The sequence below is a fragment of the Sitophilus oryzae genome, unplaced genomic scaffold, assembly GCF_002938485.1.
Source record: "Sitophilus oryzae breed Bouriz unplaced genomic scaffold, Soryzae_2.0 scaffold_1658_pilon_pilon, whole genome shotgun sequence".
Taxonomy (NCBI): domain Eukaryota; kingdom Metazoa; phylum Arthropoda; class Insecta; order Coleoptera; family Curculionidae; genus Sitophilus; species Sitophilus oryzae.
The window spans coordinates 537,244-562,666 of record NW_022146345.1 but is presented as its reverse complement, the minus strand read 5'-3'; the positions used below and the strand labels follow the sequence as shown (position 1 = coordinate 562,666).

The 25,423-nt window shown below is 30.4% G+C and overlaps 1 protein-coding gene across 1 annotated transcript in view; it reads left to right on the top strand.

Annotated features, from left to right (window-relative positions):
- The window catches only part of LOC115880789 (ankyrin-3-like), a 108,954-nt gene that overhangs the window by 320 nt on the left and 83,211 nt on the right, over positions 1-25,423 (top strand). Inside the window, exons 2-4 of the mRNA XM_030898075.1 lie at positions 49-293; positions 7,087-7,252; positions 9,989-10,256. Coding sequence (XP_030753935.1) covers positions 86-293; positions 7,087-7,252; positions 9,989-10,256 — 642 coding nt within the window. The 5' untranslated portion in view covers positions 49-85. The remainder of the gene's footprint in view (positions 1-48; positions 294-7,086; positions 7,253-9,988; positions 10,257-25,423) is intronic.

Sequence of the window (25,423 nt, the reverse complement as noted above, 5' to 3'; positions counted from 1 at the left end):
AACATTGTTTTATTTTACTTATATAAGTGTTTGTTTGATCGATTTTAGATGTATTTTAGCCGACGATTAAATATTATAATCCGTAATGGCCCAATTTGTAACCCATATTCAACCCACGCTGGTTGAAGCATCCCATCATCACATACCGCACCCGCATCACCACAAAGACCATCATGAAAAACACGAAAAACATCATAAAGATTCAGCTGAACATCCTGCCTCAACCAAAGAGCATCATGGGAAGGAGAAGCATGGATCTAAAGCACATACACCAAAAATGAGAGATCTCCTTGGTAAGTGGGAAAATTATTTGGTTTCCTAATTTATGTAGTATACTATCGATTCTATGAGTATTACCTGAATATAAAACGTTATATTTTATTCAGTATTTTATGAAATTCAGTAGTAATAACTGTATAAAGTAATTAGAGTTATTTTCTCTATGAAATAGTAATCTACTAAATAGTTAAAAATCTATAAAGAAAATGTTAAATTAGAACCGTATTTTTGTCGTTTTCTCAAAGTGCTCGAAAATGCGTAATAATGCTGCATAAAATTATAAATACTGTTTATCCTTTAATTCAGAGTTTTATCTCTTGAATAAAAACAACTAGAAATATTTAGCACATAATTTAATTATCAACAAACATCTTTATTTATAAATGAATTATTCTAAAGAATTGATAACGCGTGCTCTCGCTCTTATGGGTAATTCATGATGATAAATTAGGAGAGATATGTCTATTAGGTAGGATAGATAATGTTTCTCAGCTCAAAACAAAAAAATATTATTTTGGAATAATCAATATGTATAGGAGACTCCCACCCTAGGCTAATACTAGCAACGAAAATCAAGATTCAAAAGTCGTTTATGGGATTAAAAGGGAGTAATTAAGGTATATTTTTTGGACATGGTAACCTTCAGAGTTTTTGGAAGATATTGAGTTTTAAATTAAAACACTTTTCTGGACAAAAATTAGTGTATATGGGTTTAGCAACTATAGAAGATCAAAAATTTGTCTAATGTGACATTACCAAGTATTAGATATATTTCCGTCTTCGTATCCAGTTTTTCTGTAACTATGACATTTGTTGGCATAATCGGAAAGGAATGAATTATTTTTGAATAATTCTTGATATGATTTTTTTTCTCTATATCTATGGGTGTAGCAACTATAAAGTCAGGAACTTGCATTTAATGGATTAACATCTTAATTTCAGTTAATTTAAAGAATTGTTTAAATGCCCCATTGTCTAAACCCGTAGAGAATTATGACAAAAATGAGGTACGGTTGCGAAAAAAATAGCTTTGATACATGTGCTAAGTTTTCAATTTATATATCATGCCAAATAAACTTTTAGTCACGTGATTAAGCTTGACCAGCACAGCGTTGTCCTCTTTTACATATTTTCTTTTAATCAAAATATATATCGAACAACATTGATTAAGTAGATATTAGAGACTAAAAATATTCATTTTCTTTTATGGTTTTTGTTGAAAGAATAAGAGTTTTTTTCATATTTTATACAAATTATGATAAATATCTATATTGATTATTTATTTATTTGCAATGTTGAAATGCAGATTGAACATAAAATTTTTCTGCAAAGAAAAGTAACGGAAAAAATTTTCGCCAATTTTGTTTTTATTTTTAGCTCAATTTTCATGAATTCATTAGAAAATTGGTTTTATATAAACTTTAGTATTTGGCTTATTATACAGGGTTAATATAATAACTTTACAACAGCCTGTGCAATAATTTCGTAATTTTTTTTTAAAAAACTGTATTTTTGGGTCAGAACCACGTTTTATTTTTATCTCCTATCGAAACATAATTTGATTAATCTTGAGAGATTTGTAGAGCGAAGTGAACGTGCCACCAATAATTTGCAATTTTTTCAATTATCATTACTTTTTGATATAGCTTTTTAATATAACGACACGGCTTTGGTGATTCTATTGTGTATACAGGGTGGTCCGAACTGTACTCTTGAAACTTCGGCAGCATATTCTGCAGATAAAAATAAGCAAAAAAGTTTGTATAAATGTATGTTCTAAAATGCTTATTTCGGAGATACAGGCTGTAAAAGTTTCATTTTTATTTCGATTTTTTCCAAATAATTTCTGAAGTGATGTCAATATTTGGATGAAAATTGGTGTCTGGGAGTTTTTTGACATGAGAAATTTGATTTTGATATCAATATGACTCCTACTAGTAGACGGCGCCACCTACATATTTTTTAACTGGTTTGAAGAGTAATAACTTTTCGTCCGTACCTGTATAAAACTACCGTGTAAAAAAATATACACTAACGACGTTTTCCACGTGAAAAAGGTCTCTTGGTAAAAATCGCTAGGAGTAATGGTTTTCGAGATATTTGGAATCGAAATTATCAATATCTGTCATCATTGACATAAATTAAACATGTTGACTTAAATAGATACTACACTGAAATCATAAATTTAAAATGTTTGTGTGCTAAAAGTTTAACAGAAACTGTTTTATCGTCATTTTTTGCAGAAAAATTTATGATTAATTTAAAAAAATAAAAATTTCCCAAATTTATTATTTTAGTGAAATAACTATCTACTCAAAGTGTTTATTTTTCGTCAATAATAGGGGTTTTCGAAAATAAAATCCTAGATTAGGTAGTTTACTAATCAGCTGTTCCAAGATCAGTGCTGGGAGTAATCAGCTGGTAGTTTAATTACGAACGGTTGGATCATTAGATTAACCGAGTTAACAATCACATTTAAATATATTTCGTAAAAAGAGATAAATTAAACAAATAATCTTAATATCCCTCTTTAACGATTGTATAAGATCTATTTTTATCCTATTTGTTTTGCTTTAAGTATACTTTTTAGTTTCTGTAAGACTATTTTTTATAAAAACAAAATGTGTTTTATTTTAGACTTTTTTAAAATTATGCCATTTAAAACAAAAACACTATAAACTTTATTTTAATCATTTATTTACTGCCAACATAATAAACATTCCATCATATTAATAATAAAAAAATATATCAATTTTTATCTACCATTGTGATGAAAATTTTCAGAATTGTCTATCAAGTTCCATTCTTTCATTATGCCTGGCTATTTTAATCTAAATGTTTTATACCACTTTTCTGTAGTTCAGTTTTCATTTTTTTCCTATTGGGTGTCTCCGATAGTGCCTTTTCGCAGTCAGTATCTTTAGAATTACTTGTTGGTTTTTTATTTATTTAAAATCTAGAGTTACTTGATGATATGCTGATTGGCTCATTTTTACGGTCACTAACAAAATATCATGTATTTGATCAACATTAAATAAAGTGATTTCGGACAAAACGGTTATTAAAAAGCTTTATACTTCTATGCGGACCGTTACGTTTAAAATTACCCTAGAAATGATCAGCTGATTAATTCTACCCACCTCGTAGGAGGGTTAGTAGGATCACAACATATGGCAAAAATCGAGTTATTCGGATCACTTTCCGAACGCATTGACTCGTTTTGAGATCACTTTTTGAACGTCTGGATTAGTAATCCTATCAATCCGATCAATCAGATCACAGTTTCCGAAATCCCCTAATGACATGTATTGACTATTTCCATTTTAAATATCTTGAAAACGGTTGTTCGTAGCGACTTTTACAAAGAGATATTTTTTACGTAGAATGTCACAGAGATGTATATTTTTTCACTCGGTAGTTTTATACAGGTACGGACAAAAAGTTATTGCGCTTCAAAACAGTCAAAACACATGTAGGTGGCGCTCTCTACTAGTAGGAGTCATATTGACATTAAAATCAAATTTCTTATGTCAATAAACTCCCAGACACCAATTTTCATCCAAATATTGATGTTACTTCAGAAATTATTTAGAAAAAATCGAAATAAAAATGAAACTTCTACACCCTGTATCTCTGAAACTAAGCATTTTAGGATATACATTTATATAAAAAAATTTTACTTATTTTTATCTGCAGAATATGCTTCCGAAGTTTCAGGAATACAGTTTGGACCACCCTGTATACGCAAACCTATATATTCTGTAATACCAACCATGGTTTTGATAAACTTTAAAAATAATATTAGAACTAACGATAATAAAGATAATATAATTCTAATAACCAAGTAAACAAACAGAAAAAAAAAATGTAAAAAATAATCTAATACTTTGAATTGCCTCTCCTGGCTGCTATAGCTGCCTGAAGACGTCTGTTCATACTATCAATGAGGCTGCCCATACCATATGGCGTTACGTTTTCCCATTCTTATTTAAGGACCAAGCGAAGTTTATTAATTTAATGAAGTTGGTACCAACTCGCGACCTCTAATCCCCTGCCAGCGATGTTCCAAACATGTTCTATATTATTCAGATCTATCGGACATGGTTGCCAGTTCATAATATTATATTAGTATAGTTCCAATAATAACCACCAAAGCCACCTCGTCATGTTGAAAAATATCATCAAAAGTTACGAATATTGAAAAATTTTCGGGCTTAAAAATTAACCAATGCATCTTTTGACATGAACCAAAAAACAAAACTTCTTCTTGGTGCTCAGGAAGTATGGTTCTCACAGAAAAATAATGTTTTAGGAAAATTTGTCCACGAATTGTTGCACAGACTGTTTTAAAGTTAGGGTAAAATAAAACCTTCTATTAACTCTGTATAATAAGCCAAGTACTAAAGTTTAAAAAAAACTGAGTTTACGAGTTAAACCTGATATATTTATACAGGGTCGCTGATATGTATGGGAACGATCAATTATTAGGTAAAATATCAGAGGTACCGCAAAAGTTAAAGCAGACGTTATAGGGTTTCTACATATTTATTAGCGGGTAATAAATTTAACTATACAGGGTCGGTCATAAAGTCGTGTCACATCAAAGTTTATTTTTTTAAATGGAACCCCCTGTATATTATTGCATATTTTGGTTCTTTCTTCAATTTTAAGCAAAAATCGAAATAGACAATGTCCCTCAAACCTACTGTTTCCGAGTTATTGACTTTCGAAAATATCACTTAAACAATTCTATTTGATTAATTTCGATGTGTTCGGTTTCATTTAACGATGCCATTCTGCGGAAACTGTGATACTTAATATTATTTGACATTAGTTTTCAAGTTAGGATATATAGATGTATAAAATGAGATTATATCAAGCCTGGAAATTACAAAATTTTTGTTTAACGTTTCAAAATTAAAACTTCATAATTGGGAAATTGTTGAATTTAAGTACATTATGTGTATTACGATTATAAGTGAGGAAAGCGTAACATTCATCTAAAATAAGATATAATTGTATTAAATTTTAAAATTTAGTCAATTTGGTAGAACAGATATGTTAGTACAGATTTATATTTAAGGCCAAAATGCCCTACGGGACAACAGCTACTATAAATTATTATGCGAAAAAACACGACAGTTTTGTTGTTAGCGCCGCAGATTTGTTGCAACGGCTTGTATGAATATTGGAATTTAATCGCCGACTCGACAAGGAAATCAGATAAAATTGCATGCGGAAAATTGCACGATATATTGCATTTTCAGTTCCCATTTCATGGAAACAGCCAATTCAAATACTAAGCAAATAAAGTGTTTTCAATATTATTGAAAACTTAATTCATAGGACTATATTGAATTCGAATTTTCATATTGAGAATGGAAATTATCTTGTAATTTATCTCTATTAAGATTACACTCTCAGATATAAAGTTAATAATTCAATTTATTAGATTTGTTTTTGGTTTTGTTGTTAGAATTGACATGTGCTTTACTTATTTATTATTATAAGAGTTTATCCAAAGTGTTTCCAACTAGAGGATACCTGACGGTACCTGAAAGGTTGTTTGTCATTCAATGACAAAATATCCCCCTTTAGAACATTTTCTGTAATGGCAATGGCTGGAAGTAAAAGCTGTAGTGTGCGAACAAACACTAGAGGCACTGCTAGTCATTAAAAAGTTAACAAATATTCATTTGTTTTTTAAATATGTCAATATTTTTATTTCGTTGTGTTTTGTTTTTGGTGTGTGTATTTGTACTATTTTTGCCAAGTACATTTTATTTTAATTATTCATATTTAATTGCAATGGATTTTTTTCGACCGAGAACGCAAACCTGCGAAGAAGTGTAGCGTTCCTAATTGACGAAAAAATTGCGATTTGGAAAAGATTCGACTTGTTTTGTACGTTTTTTTTAAGTTTATAAGGTAAACGTAAATAACGTAATTAATTAATATGTTATAATAACATCAATAATTGTTTTATTTTTATAAAGGTTCGATCGTGTATTGACATAAACATTTTTTTATTGTAACAAAATAGATATATTAAAATTTAATTACACATTATATAAATTACAATTTTTTATTTTAATTTTAAAATACCTATTTTGTTACAATTAAAAAAAAATGTTTCTGTAATATTCAAAGAAAATTAAATTAAATATAGAGATCGATATTTCATGAATTTATTACGCGAACAAAATCCAGGAGTGCGCTTCTTTTACTTTCATTTCGTAACATATAAGTCAAAATTCTAAAGGGGGATGTTTTGTGCATTCAATTTTGTGTTATTTTTTGGATGTCATCAAAAAATCATAAAATAAACTTTAGAACAAAGAACGTAATTCCTTTGTAGAGTCGTGTGATAAGCGGTTTACTTATCACCATTATACAGTGGCTGTGGTAATCACTTAATTTGATTTTTAGACTATACAATTTCTTTTAACAGGCAGTTTTTTTCGTCCAAAAAATTTATTTCTTTTCTCAAAAAAGGTTATTGTTAGGTATAGAGTGTTTAATATCAAAATTCATAAAATTTTACAGAGAATTTAACTATGTAATAAAATTGGGGGCACCCATTTAAAATCAGAAAGTTGTTGTCAACTTTCGGTATTTCCGGAAGTGCCGCTATATTCAAAATATGTTTAATCGATGGATATCGTTGTAAAACAATGATATACAAAAAATCCCTAATCTAGATATTGTAGTTCTCTAGAAACTTCTAATGCACGCTCAGCATGGGAAACCCTGTATAACATACAAATATTAAAGATGTATATTTATGGCACGTATTTGCTTTTACAGCCCATTCTCCCCAGAATTTCCCCATTCTGCCCCATACTCCCAGCCACCCTCACTTGGAAGAGCACGGAAATGGCGACCATCGTGGAGATTCCCGTCAGTATTTAGATTCTCACGGCATTCCGCATACGTATCAGTTGCATTTCATCGATTCCCAGGGCATTCATAGGTATTTATGAACACATAGTTGCCTTTTCTACACTCTAAAGATAATTAAAATGTGATTATAATATTTGTCATGAAGTAGGAGTATATCTAATCTAAACCTGCAGTAGTACAAGCAATAACCTCGCTAATTGTATTTATATAGGACTTAACATTTATTTGTTTATATACGTTTGTACTATTTAATTTTAACTTATAATGAATAAAAATTAATATCTGACTCAGTATACTGGCAATAGTAATTCTTACTTAATTTTGAAAAATAATATTTGGAACAATATACCACAAAGTAATATGATTTTTTTAACAATGAAAAATTATTTAAGCTAAAATAACTTATAGATAACCTCTATACCTTGGTGCCTGCTTTATTTCTTGAAAAAATCACGAAAATTTCGCAACTGAAATAAATACTGAAATGTGTGTGTGTGTGTACTTTAAGCATTACAGTACACACGCCTAAGCATAATGCTAATGCTGGAACTACACACTCGCGACAAAAAAGAACGGTCCTAGCCAATAACAATGTACATATCGTTAATTTTTTGTCGCGCCTCGGGTTGCCTCGGCCGAGTGTGTACTTCCAGCATTAAAGTACACACTCGTCGAGGCGACCCAAGGCCCGACAAATAATATTTAAGCATAAAAAAATACATTTTTTTGTCAAATATCGCTGCGTACAATCTAAACGGAACCCAGCTTGTCAGTGTCTTTGGACAAGTTTGCATAACCAACAAAAATGCTTTAAAAAACAAATTTTAAATAGTTTTTTTTTCTTTGTTTATTTCTGACGATAGGGTGAGATATACCCCCTGAAGCTTTAAGTATTTTTATTTGTTAAACAACTTTTTTGTGAGTAAAAAATACTGACAAGCTGGTTTGTGTTTTAATTGTACGCAGTGCATTTTACAGAAAACAACGTTTTTATTTTCTTAATTTTTATTTTAAAATAATCTTCTATACTTGGTTAAATAAATTGGTATTCTGGTGAAGAGTCCCTGAAATTCTGTGTTCATCATGAAATTAAAACCTTTTACCAAATATATTGGGCTTTTTATTTAAACATAAGTTTTTATAAGAAATACATATCAAATATATCGTATATGATTGAAAAAATGACACCAAGAGGCCTTGAAAATGACGACCGATGACATTCACTATTTTTGTATAATTTTACCTATAAAATGGGAGCAATCTTCATTTTCAAGTCATTTATGGTCCCGTTTTTTCTTGATTGTATGCTACTGCTTAAAATTTTTAATAAGATCGATCACTTAAGATTACTTTAAATTTTCTATTAAGCTTGCTGGATAACTTCTTTCTCCAAATTGATCTGTTTTGATTTATTTATTTAAATCTAAATTTTTGTCAATTATTTATATTTGTCATGACACAAAATAACTTAAAATTAAACTATCATGTATGAACTGTATGAACATAAATTTATATAAAAACTCCTAGGCTTTTCTATATTATTAAGGTGATGCGGGAGAATATTTACAGACTTTGTTGTTTTAAGCCTTTCTGTTCCCTTTAAGTTAACCTTAATGACTGCGCCTTTAATGGTTTTGACATTAATGCTATTCTGCGTCTAGACGTTCAATGACATTCCTAAATCAATTTTCTGTCATGCTAGGATCGTCTTCCTTTTATATTTAAGACAAATTATGCAAAAGATTGATGGATAAATTTAAGGTGTACGTATAAAGAATAATTACCACTATTTTCTATAAGTATAACAAATATGTAAATGAGAAATAAATAAATTTAGTCAGGAAATTAATGATGGTGTTTTTGTATCAATTTTGGCAAATTATTATAGATCGAGCATTAAGCGAAGACAGAATAATTATTAAACCAGCTTCGAAAGTATGTTGATGACAAGATTATATATTTTATATGGATAGATATTTGGAAATGTTAATTATAATATTTCTTTCAATAAACTTCTATTTTAAACGTGATAAAATTAATATACTAAATACTGTTTATAGATTATTTTTGTCAATATAATCATTGTACAGGGTGGGTCAAATTTGACGCTTTTAAAGGGAAGCACCCTTTTCTATAGGATATAGACGAAAACTAATATCGGTGTCTGGAGCTCAATTTTTATTAAAAAGATGATGGTGAAAACCGCACACTGCTATCGGTTACCGTTTCGGAGTTACGGTATGTTTTTCAAAAATGTGCATTTTTAACAAATCGCGGTAACTTTTTTGCTATGGAAAATTTCGTATTTTTATGAAAACATTTCCAAAGCACCTTTTTACGTCGAATTTAACGGTTTACTTATTCAAACTGGCCGAATTTTTAAAAACTCCATATCTCAAAGAGTAATCGAGCAAAATATCAAGTATGCTATGTTTTTGGAAAGGTACTTTTAAATTCTTTTTAATTAATTAAAAATATACAGGGTGCCCCATATAAAAAATCAAACTTTCTGTTGATAATTCTTAAATTATTAATTTAAAAAAAATTATATGTAAACCAATAAATTTTATCTAAAAAGGTGCTTTGGAAATGTGTTCATAAAAATACAAAATTTTTCATAGCAAAAATGTTTTTGCGAAAAAAACAGCGAATTGTTAAAAATGCACATTTTTTAAAAAACCCATAACTCCGAAACGGTAACAGATATCGGTTTATGGTAACAGAAACGGTAACAGATATCGGTACCCTGTACAAGTTCCTTAATGTTTCTTCGAAAAAAATATACAAATAAAATATTTTAATTTAGGGACTACCATGGCTATGTTGAAGACTACAACGAAAAAGAACAGAGTTTCGATCACGAATACGAGCAATATTACGAAAAAGAACACCAAAAAGAACAATATCATCACCATTATGAGAAACATCACCGTGAAATTGAATATCAGGCCGAGAAGGCTGTTCACGAGGATCGATCGCCTTTTGACAAATCACCATCCAGAGAAGATAGAAGGCCTACACCACCCCAATTTATCAATTTGCACACCGTCCACAACGTGGAGAATAAACAGAGCGTAAGTAAATATTAGTTATTGGTTGATATATTATTTTTAACAATTACGAGTAATATCTCTAAAAAAATACTGCATCTTATTGTTTCTATATCTGCTTCTCTAAAACTTAAAATATTTTTTAATAAATTTTTGTGGCGGTGTAGACAAGTGATGAATATTTTTTTCCATTTTTAGCCAACCATACCAATAGGTATGGTAGGCTATTAGGATCGGCAAAAAAAAAGTTTTTTTAATTTCACTCAAAATGAGTTATTTGGGTCATAAATGACCTAAATACAAAATATTTTCATGGTATCTGTCTGTCTGTCTGTCTGTACGTCTGTCCGTCTGTAACACGATAACTCAAAAACCGCTGAACCGATTTTAACCAAATTTGGCACAAAAATACCGTGGCACCCGAGAATCTGGCCATTAGTTTTTAGTGGGGGTGGGGGATTGGTAAGGGGGTAAGGGGGGGGGGTTCAAAATTTTAAAAAATCTCCAAAATTACAGTAGCTAGGGAAACGTGGTTTTCAAATTAAGATTAGGAATAATATTTGCAACAAAATTTGTAATAACATCAAAATCAGTCAAAGTCGCAGTTTTCGAGATATTAACATATTTTAGTATGGGCGGCTATACGTGCCTCCCGGCGCCAATTTTTCTATTTTATTTTAGAAGAAGACATAAAAGCAACTTTTTAAATAACTCATTGAAATAAAGCAGATTATTACAATCTTAATGCATCTTAAAAGATGCAGTATTATATTAAATTATGCAATTTTGTACAAATTTGGGGATGGTGTATCTAATATTCGCCATATAAGATTCGCTGATGACATATTCCTAATAGTACGATAAGCTCAATTCCGATAAAGACAAATTAACGAACTAAATACAGCCAGCCATAAAGTAGGTCTCAAAATAAATTTAGCAAAAACTAAGGGTACAGACACAAATAAAGCTGATTATATGCGCTTATTACCAGCGTCTACAAATCGTCTCAATAGTACACAATGAACGTATCTTGGTGGCTTGTTGTCTGCGCTGAGTGTGTTTGCATATTGTGATTTTCGGCGCTGATTTTCAACGCAGGCTCTGCCGCTGGTTTTCTATGGAACTATGCGCTAATTAATCAGCTTGCTTTGTGTGCGTACCCTAACGTAATATACAACGAACTAGTGGACAAAAAAGATAATCTAATAAATAACACAACACTAGAAATAGTAGAAGAATATATTTATTTCGGGTACCTAATACAAATATATATCTCTACTATCAGAAATCAACAGAAGAATTTAGTTAGCATGGAGTACTTATGGAAGAAACTCTATCATATTCAAATCTAGAATGCTTTATCTAAAGAAGAAAACATTCGACCAATGTGTACTACAGTCATGACCTATGCATGCGAAACCTGGACAGTTAAAACGGACATTATAAGGAAACTGCAGGCCACATAACACTGAATGAAACGAAATATGCTGGAAATAACCAAGAAAGACCGTAAAAAACAGAGTGGATATGACAAAAGATTCAGGTAATAGATGTCATCTACAGAATTCAAATGGAAATGGGCAGGACACCTGGCTAGAAGAATGGACAACGGATAGACCATAAAAATTACAGCATGATACCCACGAGGAGTTAACAGACCTAGAAGAAGACCAATCCTGAGATGGGACCATGATAACTTGAGCCCGCACAGCCAACAATAGACAACAATGGACCCAACTACAAAGAGAGTATCTAAATAAAAAAATGATGATAATGATGATGATGCAGATCATGTGTAATAAGGTTTATCCTTTTTATTTAAGTTGTTTGATGACACCAGAAAATCAGTCATATGTATTGTGTATCAGTGGATTTAACTTCTCATTCAAGACAATTGCTGACAATTGCTTCAGTTATCCCGCCGAGAACGCTCATATTAGTAGATTTTATAAGAGGTTATCATATTGTCGAAATTTGCATACATGAATTGCTCAAGATATTTACTGATACTTGAAACAAAAACAGCTTTTTGTGTGTTTTCAATGACATTTTTGTAGATAACTCGAGTTTCTGGCCATTTATTGTAGAGCTGCTTGGACCACAAATGACCTGAAATAGATCCCATTATTGTTTCACCTTATTTTAAAGTTTTTTTAATTTTCTTTAATGTTAAATTCGTATATTTAGAAGTCTTTTTGTCACTAAAATATAATAACTCGATTAATTTAAGTAATATCAGTCTTTCAAATTTATCTTTCTCATTCCATAAACAATTCATCACAGACCAAATATTAATAAACAAAATCTTTTCACATTTCGTTAGTTTCAGAAATTGCTGCCTGACAGATAACTATAGCCTGTTTAGATAATATCTAAATGATTTAGTAATGGAACAGATAGACGTCTTTTACAAGATGCAATAAGCAATTAACTTTATATCGAGAGCTATAATCCAGCCTCTTCCTTAAATTAATCCTCTCCCTAATGTCCCGAAACAAGCCATTCTAACCTAATAAATATTGAGCCTATACGTCTGGCTCCATCCAGACTGGAGGTTAGGGGATTGGGGATGTTCCCGAGGGGTAAACTGGAGAGGCAGGCGCCGCGATGTCGGCCGTCGTTCCTGTTCGCTGAAACAGGCCGCGATTATGTGTTGTCTGGATTTTTCTGGCAAGCGTTTTATGTTGGAATCGCGGCTTTCGGTTTCTAATAGCTTGTGGGACGACGTGACCTGCTTGGCGAGATAAATTGATGCATGCCGTGTAACCTTTATTTCAAAAGATTGGTTTTATTTTTATTGGGACCTAATTTATTCTATAAGTTATTAATATTGATGAAGAATATAAGGCAATTTGGTTAAATAAACACAGCAAACATTCAATACATACCGCAATCTAAAACTGATAGAAACCTATTTATATATCTGACGAGTATAATTCACCTTAACCTTGTTTCTCTTCAGACAACAGTCATGAATAATGTTAAAGATATAATAATAACACCGCCGTTTTTATTTTAAAAGAAATTAAATTTAAAATAATATAAGACCTGAACCGCGATCCTCAAAAATCTATTATATTTCGTGGATGTGGTTGACAATGATTTAGAAATTGAATATAAAAGAGTTATCTCTTGATATTTTGTCGAAATCAGCCTCTTCGATGAGATAATCGCAAATTTATCAATCTCAATTAATAAAATTAAAATAAAATTAATAAACTATATATTTCACCTAATTTATTATTAAATATTATTACTATTAGTTATTATTACTGTTAGTCCAACCTAACATCAATTTCAAATAAAAAAATAATGGTATTTAAGATATTTACAAAACACCTAATTTTAAAATGTTTTAACATCCTGTAACCTTAAAACTATGTATTTCCATATCCATGTTTTTAGGAACTATTTTTCATATTTTTGATGAGGAATCAATGTGAACTTATGTGAAACTTAATGATAATATATTTTTTTAAAGGTTATATTCTTTTCAAGGCAAATTAATAAAATTTCGTTGATATCATCAAGGAGGCCGAAATCGACAAAATATCAAGAATACAAAACGCGAACACAAAAAAATTGTACAAAGGTGAAATAATGAAGTCAGGTATTGCAGAAGAAAACATCTTCTAAATGTACGATATAGCGAATATAAAAAAACTTATACAAAGAGGTGAAATATGAAATAAGGAATTGTAGACCATTTGCGGTTTAATGAACACAATATAAAACACATAAAAAGTTTATTGCTGACAAAACATCGCAATGTGATAATCTTCGAACCAAAACTAAACTATTAGAATAGCAAGTCAAAGCAAAAAAATATTACCAAAACTAAACTAATAGAATACCTAATATGTGTGTGTATGATACACTTTTCTTTCCTTTTAACTTGTTAAACAATATATTCGATTTATATTGTGTTTTTTTATTACTATTTTTTTATTGACATAACTGTGTATATTTATTTCATTGACAGATATTTAGGCCAATGCTCACAAAAAAAAACATAAACATCACAATCTGAAATTTTTGAAATATTCCCTATAATATTTGATGTTTGTTTTTAAGTACTATGCGTTTTCTTTAAATTCTTCATTTTATTGTTAGAACTACAATATATTCAGATGATTGCCGATATAGATACGATACTACATATAGATTTACACTTTTATGCGAATACTAAGGTGAACTGGAAAGATGTATTCCATACTAGATATTCACTATGACTATGGTGCCCAAATCTATACCAAAAACTATACTTAACAATTTACATTCTTAAGAATTAAGAAATGTGCATAAAAATGAATTAAAGGCATATCGAATAATCTGTAAAGAAATCCAATGTTGTAGATTAACGCGGAAATGTGTTTGTGGCTGTGTGTATTTAATGAGGAAAATGAATCCAAATCAGGAGGTTGATTAGATGATAGATAACAATTTACTAAATATTTTGATATATTAGTATGCTTCCGTTAAAGTGCTTTTGACGGCTTCAGTTACAGTGGTTGCGTCACAATAAAATATTAGTAGTTTTTACAGAATTTAATTATCAACAATTAGTTTTTTAACACAACATATTCAAAAAAATTATATAAAAAATAGAGCATATTTAATAATCTATACAGGATTTTTATAAAACTAACTATTATTTAATACTTCCACTATCAAAACGTATTTTATCACTTTTCCTAACAGTAAGGTGTGTGATCGTGTTTTTATCGATTATGCCATTATATTTGATACTTTGTCTTGAAAGACTTTTAAAGGTCAGACAAATTGTTTGGAAATGCCAGGAATAACTAATACGATGTTTATGTTTAATATATTATTTTATCCCTACAATGTTTTTACCTTTGATGCAGTCAATGACATATAAAGAAAGATTAACTTGTTGCTACCATATTGCATGTGGCATGTCTGACAATGAACTACAATTATTATTTAAATATAAACTATAATGATTTTACTATTTCTTTTTTTCCTTTCTAATAACAATCCTATTCAAAATTACATTTTATATTTATGGATTTTGGAATCTTCAGCTTTCTCCTTTTATGCATGCATTCAGTCATCCATATTTATTATAAGAATTGCGTACTTTTCTTACTAAGATATACATAAATGTATTCTAATTAATAAGTCACCGATTGTTTGACATTCGCTGTTATTTTAAATTATCATTTTAGTTCATTCTTTTACACAAACAATTTTATATCTTTTGGCAATAATTATTTTTCCCGTTACAAACTGTTAATATATTAAAATGACTGTCACAGTAACTTCAGATTAACCATTTTTCTAGTTTATTTCACAGATTTATCCATTATCTTGGATAAACATGTTTCAATGTTGTATTAAACAATATAGTTTTGCTTGAAAGTGGTCGGTCGACAATGATAAACTGTCAAATTATAATAAAACTCTTGGACCGACATTGTTTTTAATTAATGATATAAAATTATGAAATTTTACTCGTTTTGGCCAATGATATATCATATCAAGGAATATATATTATATCAAGGAAAGTTCGTTTATTTCAAAATGACAGAGACAAAAAAGCAGGACACCTACATCTGTCATCATAATCATTTTCAGCTTATTCAACCATTTCTAATTACGGTGTAGCCTCCCTCACATATTAAGATACTCTTTTTGTAGTTGGGCACATTGTTGTCTATTGTTTGCTATGCGGGCACAAGTTATCTCTGCTAATTTCCTAATATCATGGTCCTCTCGCAAGTTTGTAGGTCTCGTCTTCTAGGTCTCTTAAGTCCTCGTGAGTACCATGCTGTAATTTTTGCGATTAATGTGATGGTAGCTTCCGACCTTAGGTTTTCAGCTCTATCAGACAACTTATTGGAAAATCTGGGTCAATAATGTGTTGCTGACCCCGAGTACTGACATACTCATTGAGACGCATTCTGATGAATTGGTCGATTTCCTCTTGGGCTATCCCATTCCAGGCCGCTTTAACTTCATGCATAAGTCTGCAGATGATATTTTAAATTCGACAGCCCATTATGTCCTACATATGTTCAATGAGAGACAGAGTAAGAGCATTTCTACGAGCACGTTACGGCTATATCAGAAAAATACTTGACGGTTAAGGTGTAACCGGTAATTCGCGAAAACCGAATGGTACTGTCTCAGTTATCTATTAACACAGGTACTGAAAAACTCAAGCGATAAGCCTGAAAATTTAAACACTTTTTATTTAAGGCAGCCAGCAAAAAATTATCGAATTCTGGTAAACATATACAGGGTGTCTTAAATAAGTGCAAATATTTTCAGGGGTAGTAGATCTCGATAAAAGAAACATATTTTCTTTTTAACGTTTTTCAAATCCAAAATAACCGAGTTATTTTACTTTAAAAATTTAAAAAAAATATTTTTTGGTTATATTTTGAGAACCACTGAATCTTTTCTGGGTTTTATTTCTTAAATTTATTTAATCTACTACCTATGTTGCCATATTATCAAGAAATTATTTTATTCCAAATTCTCCAATTTTTTTTCTTGAAAAGAACCTCATAATCGTGTTTCTCTGGTCGAAATATAATTCCCCTAAAATATTTGTACTTATTTAAAACTCACCCTGTATAAATGCCCTCCTTTTCTGGTCACTCAGTTTATATCTATATTATATTATATTACTATTTTGAGTATAATTGGCCATATTTCAATCAACAGTAAAATTGTTAAGATTTTGGTATAAAATTTATAACGCGAAAATAATTGTCGCAAAAAGCTGTATTAGGTATACAGAATATTCCATAATTAGTTATTGGTTATATGTTTTTTCTTAATACAAATTCAATTGTATAATAAAATATTAGTAGGGTAAGTATATTACACACTGAAACTACGTACTTTGAGATAAATCATAATTCACACACTAATTCCACTAATGTAATGTGTTCATGAAATTTTCCTCTGATTTTATACTAGAATACTTTTTCATGTGAACAAATTTTATACTAGAAATTATCTCTTGACACTTTTAATTTTTAGCACGCATACCGCAACTAAAATATTATTAACCGGTCCAGGAAATAACTAAATCTCATCTGATTTTAATGTACTAGATGCTTAAAATAAAAAAATTCCAAAAATATTTCGGAAAAAATGCGGGCATTGAAAGTTTTCTAATGCCTGACATCTATGTTTAAGCATACGAACGTATTGATTGAAAATTTGAGTCGTAGTTTGGAGAGTCTCTCATAGATGTCGATTGGAGCGCTATACTGAAATTGAAAATGTTACCAATCGATATTTACGGTGCCTTTGGGTCTGAAAAGGTTTATAAAAAGGGTTTACGATCAGCGGCGATGTTAAGGTAATGAGCTATAAAGCTTTGTATTAAAGGTGGAAGTTTGCATTTTAAACAGGAATTTTGTCATGCTGACCCCATTTAAATGGGGAAATGGAAATACATTATTTTGCGATGAAATGTTGGATAAGAATACATATTTGTGTTTAGTTTTGTGTATTTTGGATACCTTTGTTCGTTAAGTTATTACTAATAGATTCATAGTTTTATATAGTAATAATTATAGGCAGACAGTAGTATCGACTGACTAGTGAGAAAGAAAATCTAGGAACAAGTGGGGTTGCAGTCGGAAGGGTTTAGACTAGAATTAATACACTGTGTTAATAGTCAAGCTTTTTGAATTTATTTATTTCATCCTCAGGACATCATACGTTTTATATATAGTAAAATAATTATTAGTTTTTATATGAGGTGTTTTATATTAAGAAGAATTAAGAGAATTAATTTTATTAACTTCCCACTCTATTTTTGATATAATTGATTTATTGTTAGTTTTGATTATCAAATGATGTGCTCTTTTCGTACCATAAAGAAATTCTGAATGATTTTAAAAATAATTACATATACATTTTAAGTGAAAATATTTTTTCCAAAAGCGCGACCAGTTATTCATTTTCGTAAAATCAGTTAAGGGGTAAGTATAAGTACAGATTGTAACAATCCAATAAGTCTGTGATAACTTCCAGTAAAGTACGCGTACGCGTCCCTATTATAATATACCGGGTGCGTCTCAAAAATGACTAACGCCTGTAACTTTTTTATCTTTTCAGATAAAAAAACTACACTTGGCATGATAGTATGTGACATAAATTAGGATTGATTGACGTATTCAATTGTTTTCGGTCACTTCCTGTTATACCGGAAATGACTATAACTTTTGATTTTTAAATGGCACTCTTGGTATTTTTTACTTTATTCGATGAAAAAGGATACTCTGAATAGAATGATAATATATATATATATATATATATATATATATATATATATATATATATATATATATATATATATATATATATATATATATATATATATATATATATATATATATATATATATATATATATATATATTATATATATATATATATCAACTTTTGACATTCTAACTTAAGAAAATCGTATTTTAAATTTCATTCTAGAGTGCCATGGCTGTGTTAAACTTCATTAAAACAATTTTTTTTTAATGAAGGAGCCTTGGAAAAATAAATTTGATCGTCTAATGTTTCTTGTCTCTCTTCCTGGCCGGTTAAAAGATGCCCAAATCGTACTATTAATCATACCTCAATTTTTTCAAATGCAACCAGGGTGGCTCATTAGCGTATCTGGAAAAGACATTTTTTACGAATAATTAATATACTTGGTATTTCGAGTCAAATTGTCGTTACATTTATAATTTTGTGTTGGAAAAAGGTGCATCCAGAATTAAAAAACCAGACAGATTAATGTATACGCTCTTTGTACTTGGCTTAACCCAAAAATTACTCTTCATTAATTAATTTTGTATTTCGGATTCTGTGTGTTCCATAATACATTAATATTTTTCAAAATTATTAATAAACCTCACAGAATTTTCTTCTGACCAACTACTTGCATCCATTTTAGAAAATCTACATGAACGCCAAAAGTTAAACCGTAGTCGTAAATTTGCCTTTTAAGACGCTTAACTATACAGGATGCTTATAAAAGCGACAAAAAATCGGATTAAGTGGTTATTTAACCAATACTTGGCACTTTTCTCCTTCCGGCTTACAAGATCGCCATGGCGATTCACCCCTAGGTTGTAAAAATTACACTACAAGTCTTTGTTTCTTCCAGATATGGTATAACAATAATCTGTCCTATGCACAGATATACAGGGTCCGGCAATAGTGCGTCGGGCATCTCTAGCTCCTAGAATAAAAAACTTGGGAATTTTGTTTAAGTGTAAATCTAAAGTATGTACAACGATGTATTTCAGGAAAATATTTTAACTTCTATAGGGTGGCTCAAAAAAGTGCGAGTGGATCAGGATGATTTTTTTTAAATGGAACACCCTATATATTATTGCTTTTTTGGCTTCCTTTCAGATCACTTTACAAAATCCTAAGATATGGATAAACATATTTCGATAGTTTCAGAGATATTAATAAATAATTAAAAAAATTATATTATTCAACCTTAATTAAAAAAAAAATATTACAAATACAAGAACTGGCCTGAAATCAAAACTATATTAGATATTTACTTTAGATGGTCTGTACTTAACTTTGCTATAAATATCGTAATCTTAAATCATACAGGATGTTCAAAATTCTACGCCAAACTTTCTAAAATATAAAATAATTTTTCTTTGTTTTTTTAAATGGAACACCCTGTATATTATTTTTTTATTAGATGGAGAATTAAAAAATGAACATTTTTTGTATTTAAAGTATTTCAAAATTTTAAATAGTTTCGCAAATACACGCAGTATTATTTCATATGGCTCTCTCAACGGTAAAATACGAGAGAAAAATTATTGGGTGGCTTTGATAAAAATTTACTATGGCAAATGCCATATGAAATATAAAACCGCGAATATCTGCAAAACCGTTAAAAATTTTTGAAATACTCTAAATACAAAAAATGTTCATTTTTTAATTCTCCATCTACTGAAAGAATAATATACAGGGTGTTCCATTTAAAAAAACGAAGAAAAATTATTTTATATTTTAGAAAGTTTGCAAAATTTTGAACATCCTGTATGATATTCGATTACCATATTTATAGCAAAGTAAGTACAGACCATCTAAAGTAAATATCTAATATCGTTTTGATTTCAGGACAGTTCTTGGTATTTTTAATACATTTTTTAAGAGAGGCTGAAAAATATATATTTTTTATTTATTTATTAATATATCTAAAACTATCGAAATGTATTTACTCATATCTTAGGATTATGTAAAGTGATCTGAAAAGAAGCCAAAAATGTAATAATATTCAGGGTGTTCCATTTAAAAAAAATCATTCCGATCCACTCAAACTTTTTTGAGCCACCCTATAGAAGTTAAAATATTTTCCTGGAATACATCCTAGAACATAATTTAGATTTGCACTTAAACAAAATTCTTCAGTTTTTATTCTAGGAGCTACAGATGCCCGACGCACTATTTCCGGACCCTGTAGAAAGATGTCTTTGGTCCTGAGTGAGTGACAGTCACTTTAATTATATTTTGTTATTGGCCAGAATTGGAAAAATTGAAACTTTAGCTTAAAAAAGTATCTAAATCACCCTCTTTATTAATAGAGCGTTTTAGAATGTTCCCTATCATTGCCCGTGTATTTTATGAAAACGACTAGCGTGTACCCGCGACTTCGTTCTCATCGAATTAATCATTTGTAATGGTGATGATAAAGCACAGCAAGAATTTCCATTAACAAACTGGATAAAATTTTCTCACATTTATGTCAGCATGAAAAACAACAATATGGCGATGTTATTATATAACTTGGTAATATTTGAGGGGTAGTTTCATCTCGTTGGAATTTGACTTTCGAAAAATCCGTTTGCCAAAAATAAGCTTTTTACGTCAAGCAGTTTAAGCAGAATCATGGTTAATCAATTACCCAACTTTTTAGAACACCCTGTATGATTTTTTAAAAAATTTCAAAATATGTAAAAAAACAAAATAAATTATGCGTTTCCAAGCGTTTTCCCGAAAGACTAACCGTTTTTTATTAACAAATAGTGTAATATTTGAGGGGCGTTTTCACCCTCTTGGAATTTGAGATTCGAGAAACCCCTCCTTATCGAACCTCTACACCCAACCTCTACACCGTTTGCCAAAAATCAGCTTTAAACATCAAGCAGTTTAAGCAGATTCGTGATTACTCAATGGTCATATTTTATGAAACACCCTGTAGAAATTTTTAAAAAATCTTAAAATATGGAAAAGAACAAAACAAAATATACGTGTTTAAGAGTTTTTCCGAAGAACTCACCGGTTTTTAAATAAAAAATATTCTGATATTTGAGAGGTGGTTTCACCCCCTTAGAATTCGAGTTTCGAAAAATCCTTTCTTATCGAACAGTCTCAAGTCAATCTGTTTTCACAAAATCAGCGCTTTAAGCAGGATCGTTATTAATCAATGACCAGATTTTTCGAAACACCCTTATACATTTTTAAAAAATCTTAAAATATGTAAAAAAACAAAATAAAATATACGTGTTTAAGAGTTTTTTCGGAAACTTGACCGTTTTTTAAATAAAAAATATTGTAATATTTGAGGGGTGGTTTCACCCCCTTGGAACTGGAATTTCGAAAAATCCTTTCTTATCGAACCTCTACACCTTAGAATCCACCTGTATGCCAAAATTAAGCTTCTTAGGTTGAGTGGTTTGAGCAGGATCGTGATTAATCAGTGAGTCAGTCAGTTAAGGATTTTATATATTAGTATAGATTAAATTTAAGCCGTATAAAACGATTTAATTATGTAATATTTCAAATAGGGAGCTTGATATGTTTTTTGGACCCCAGGCCACCTTGTATATAGTTATTTATAATATTGATACTAAAAAGGAATAATTTGCACCAAAGTTTTATTAAAGAAAAATATTTATGTCCAATTGATTTCCTTGGGAAGTCGTCAAGATCGCTGATAAGCTAATATAGGCGTGGCTTGGCATCTCCACTTGGCCAATGGTTGCAAATGCTCTAACGGCCAGAGACAAAAATACGAGAAAATAGAGCCATGTGTCGCATTGCACCGCAAAAGCGAAGAATCTTTATAGATTTGTAGATGTTCCGGTTTATATAGTGCCTATTATCTACTGTTCAACCGAATGTCTCGTATTTATATCGTTGATAGGTGATAAAAATTGAAATTTTTATAGTTAAATGATAAAATGAAGCTGAGATGACTTCAAATGGTACTAATAAAAGTCCAGGCTCAGTAGGGGTAAGTACGATAGTCTTCTATTCTAGTGATTACGTTTCATGTTTGTTGCGAATGCATCAGGTTTTCTTTTTCTGTCTTTGATTTTATGGTAACAGTTGTTGGGAAATTTGAAAAAAAAAATCATTCAACTATATGTTACTCCTTTTAATTATAATCTTTTTTAAATTTATACAAAAATTATTTTGAAAACGTGGTGCGATAATTCACTACTCCTTTTTTTGGTTACATTTACAAAATAAGAACTACTTACTGAACCAAACTGGCCAGAATTGGTATTTTGCGTATGAACTTTTTACTAATCTTTTCTGTTATGCAGAGTTACGATTATAAATTAAATTTAATTAATTCTTGTTTAAATGGATATTAGCTTATTATGTGACAAAATATAGATAAATGCAGTGATAACTTTTCATGTGATATACTTGAAGTTCTATGTAGAATAAAATTTGGAAATAAATATGACGTAGATATACGGGTGCGTCTCAAAAGTGGCTCACCCCTGTAACTTTTTCCTATTCAGTTCTTTTTGGTCACTTCCTGTTTCACTTCCTTTTAAATGGCACTATTGGTATTCTTTTACTTTATTTGATAGAAAATGACCCGTGAATAAATGACATATCATATGTCAACTTTGACAGACTCGGGGCTTTACAAAAGCCATTATCTGAGACAGCTCCACAGACGCCAGCTCTATATCTTCGACATCAGCCGTACCAAAGTTTATGGCACGAATGGTTGTCTTCTCAGCGCACTCAGTGATAAGGTGTTCTGGTGTTCCCCATTTTCATTACAGAATCTGCATTCGCCGTTGTTTCTCAGGTTGAGATTACTGAGGTTGTGATGTGAGGTGCGTTGGGGAGACAGTGTTCTTTTAGAACCCCGTGACACCCCGTTGTTCTTACTTAAATGAAGGAAAATCTTTAATTTTTCTCGGTCGTAAGTTCCGAGAAACTTTTTCAAGTGTCTTAGACCGTTGGAAGATTCCCATTCCAGGTTACGGATAGAGTCCTCCAAGTTCTTCAGTTCCGCTTTAAGTTGGTTTCCGCTTGGAAAGCAGAACGGTTCTGGTCCAGTTAGTGGAGTGTTCGGTCCTTTTCCAGCTAGATCGTTTGATTTTTCATTGCCTCTATCCCTTGGTGAGCGGCCACTCAGAGTAGACGGATTTTTACTTTTCCTAATTTGTTCAGCTTCTCTAGGCATTGATAGGCTTACTTATTTATTTACATACGATTTTGAAAGATATATTATTATCCAAAAGAAAAAAGGAGGATGATCTACAAAACGAAACTTGATCTTGACGCAGTCCTTCTACTAGGAAAAGTTGATCTTATATGTATAAAAGCAAGTAAGTTATTTTAGTTAGAGTCTATTGAAGCACATATTCAATTTTGTTATTAATTATTAACTAATCAATTAACCGCAACATTTATCACACACCTAAAATACCGTTTAAATGGTGGTTTAATTAACAACCATATACAGTCAACATATTAGCGACACCAAATCAACTTTTGGGACGCGATTATTAAATGTATTATTGTTTAGTTTTGTATTACAAGTTTTTGGTTTAAGTGAATTATGTTGTGATAGTTTAAGCTTAAAATATTATACTAGTAGACCTTGCAGTCGAAAATAATTGTTCTTTTTATAACGCTTGTAGTGCGAGTGTGCACAAGGTGCCGAAGCAGCTTAACAGCCGCTGTAAAAAACTCATCCCAAACTTACTAGAATATTTTGAACGGAAAAGCGGTCATAATAACCCTTTATATGTCCCTTAAGTGCTGTTAAGGAGGTGATTTTTGTTAATGTAAATAATAACTGTTTATATATTTATAATTAATTCAGTTTTGTTTTCTAAAATGTCTTGGTTAAAAAAAATATGTAAAAGTAGGCAATACAGTGCTGGTTAAGCTTCTTCACGTTCAATTATACATTTATTTGGTAGATCTAATATATTGGTTAGCGTTCCTATGCAAAGTAAATTTTCATGATGAAGTGCAACTAAAATAGAAAAACATTCTTGGAAATTTCAATTTTTTGAACCTTGTATCAATATTCTTAAATTAATTTGAAATGAAAACCTAATTGAGCGTTTTCGGAACCTAATGTCCCAAGAAAATTAATTTAAGGATAAAAAAATATTAAAACGAGAATATGAACTTTAGCCTGATTAAAATAAATAAATCACGATCAAACTCATCTTCCGCTCTCTGCATACCTACACAGCAGTACTGTTTCCGAATTTCTATAACCGACTCCTCGTTAGTTACACTCACTGCACATAATTTGCACTATTGTAATGTTTATTTTTCGATGCTTGGCTTTATGACATCATCCGATTGTAATAGCCGGCTTATGATCTGGCGCTCATGTATAATGCATTCATTCATTTTAACGGAATAGGTATGTGGCTTGCCAAAACTCGATGATTTTTTGTCAGCTTCTCACATTTTCTGTCACAAGGTAAAATGATTTATGTAACTCGCATTTTGGGGTTTTTATTTGTATACAAGGATTTTATGTTATTTTTATTTTTATGTTTATTTTTTAATATATTTTTTCTTGTAATCTTTCTGTCTTTCTTAATATATTTTTTAATGTAATATTTTATTATTCAATGAATTGGATTTGATATTTGGACAGGTACAGAAAAAAATTATAGATTGGAAAGTGCCCATATGTACAGGGTGGGTCAAATTCGACGCTTATAAATGGAAACACCCTTTTCTATAGGAGATAGACGAAAACTAATATCGGTGTCTGGAGCTCAGTTTTCTTTAAAAACATGATGGTGACAACCGCACATCAATATCTTTTACCGTTTCGGAGTTACGGGGTGTTTTTCAAAAATGTGCATTTTTAACATATCGCTGTAACTTTTTTGCTATGGAAAATTTTGTATTTCTATGAAAACATTTCCAAAGCACCTTTTTACG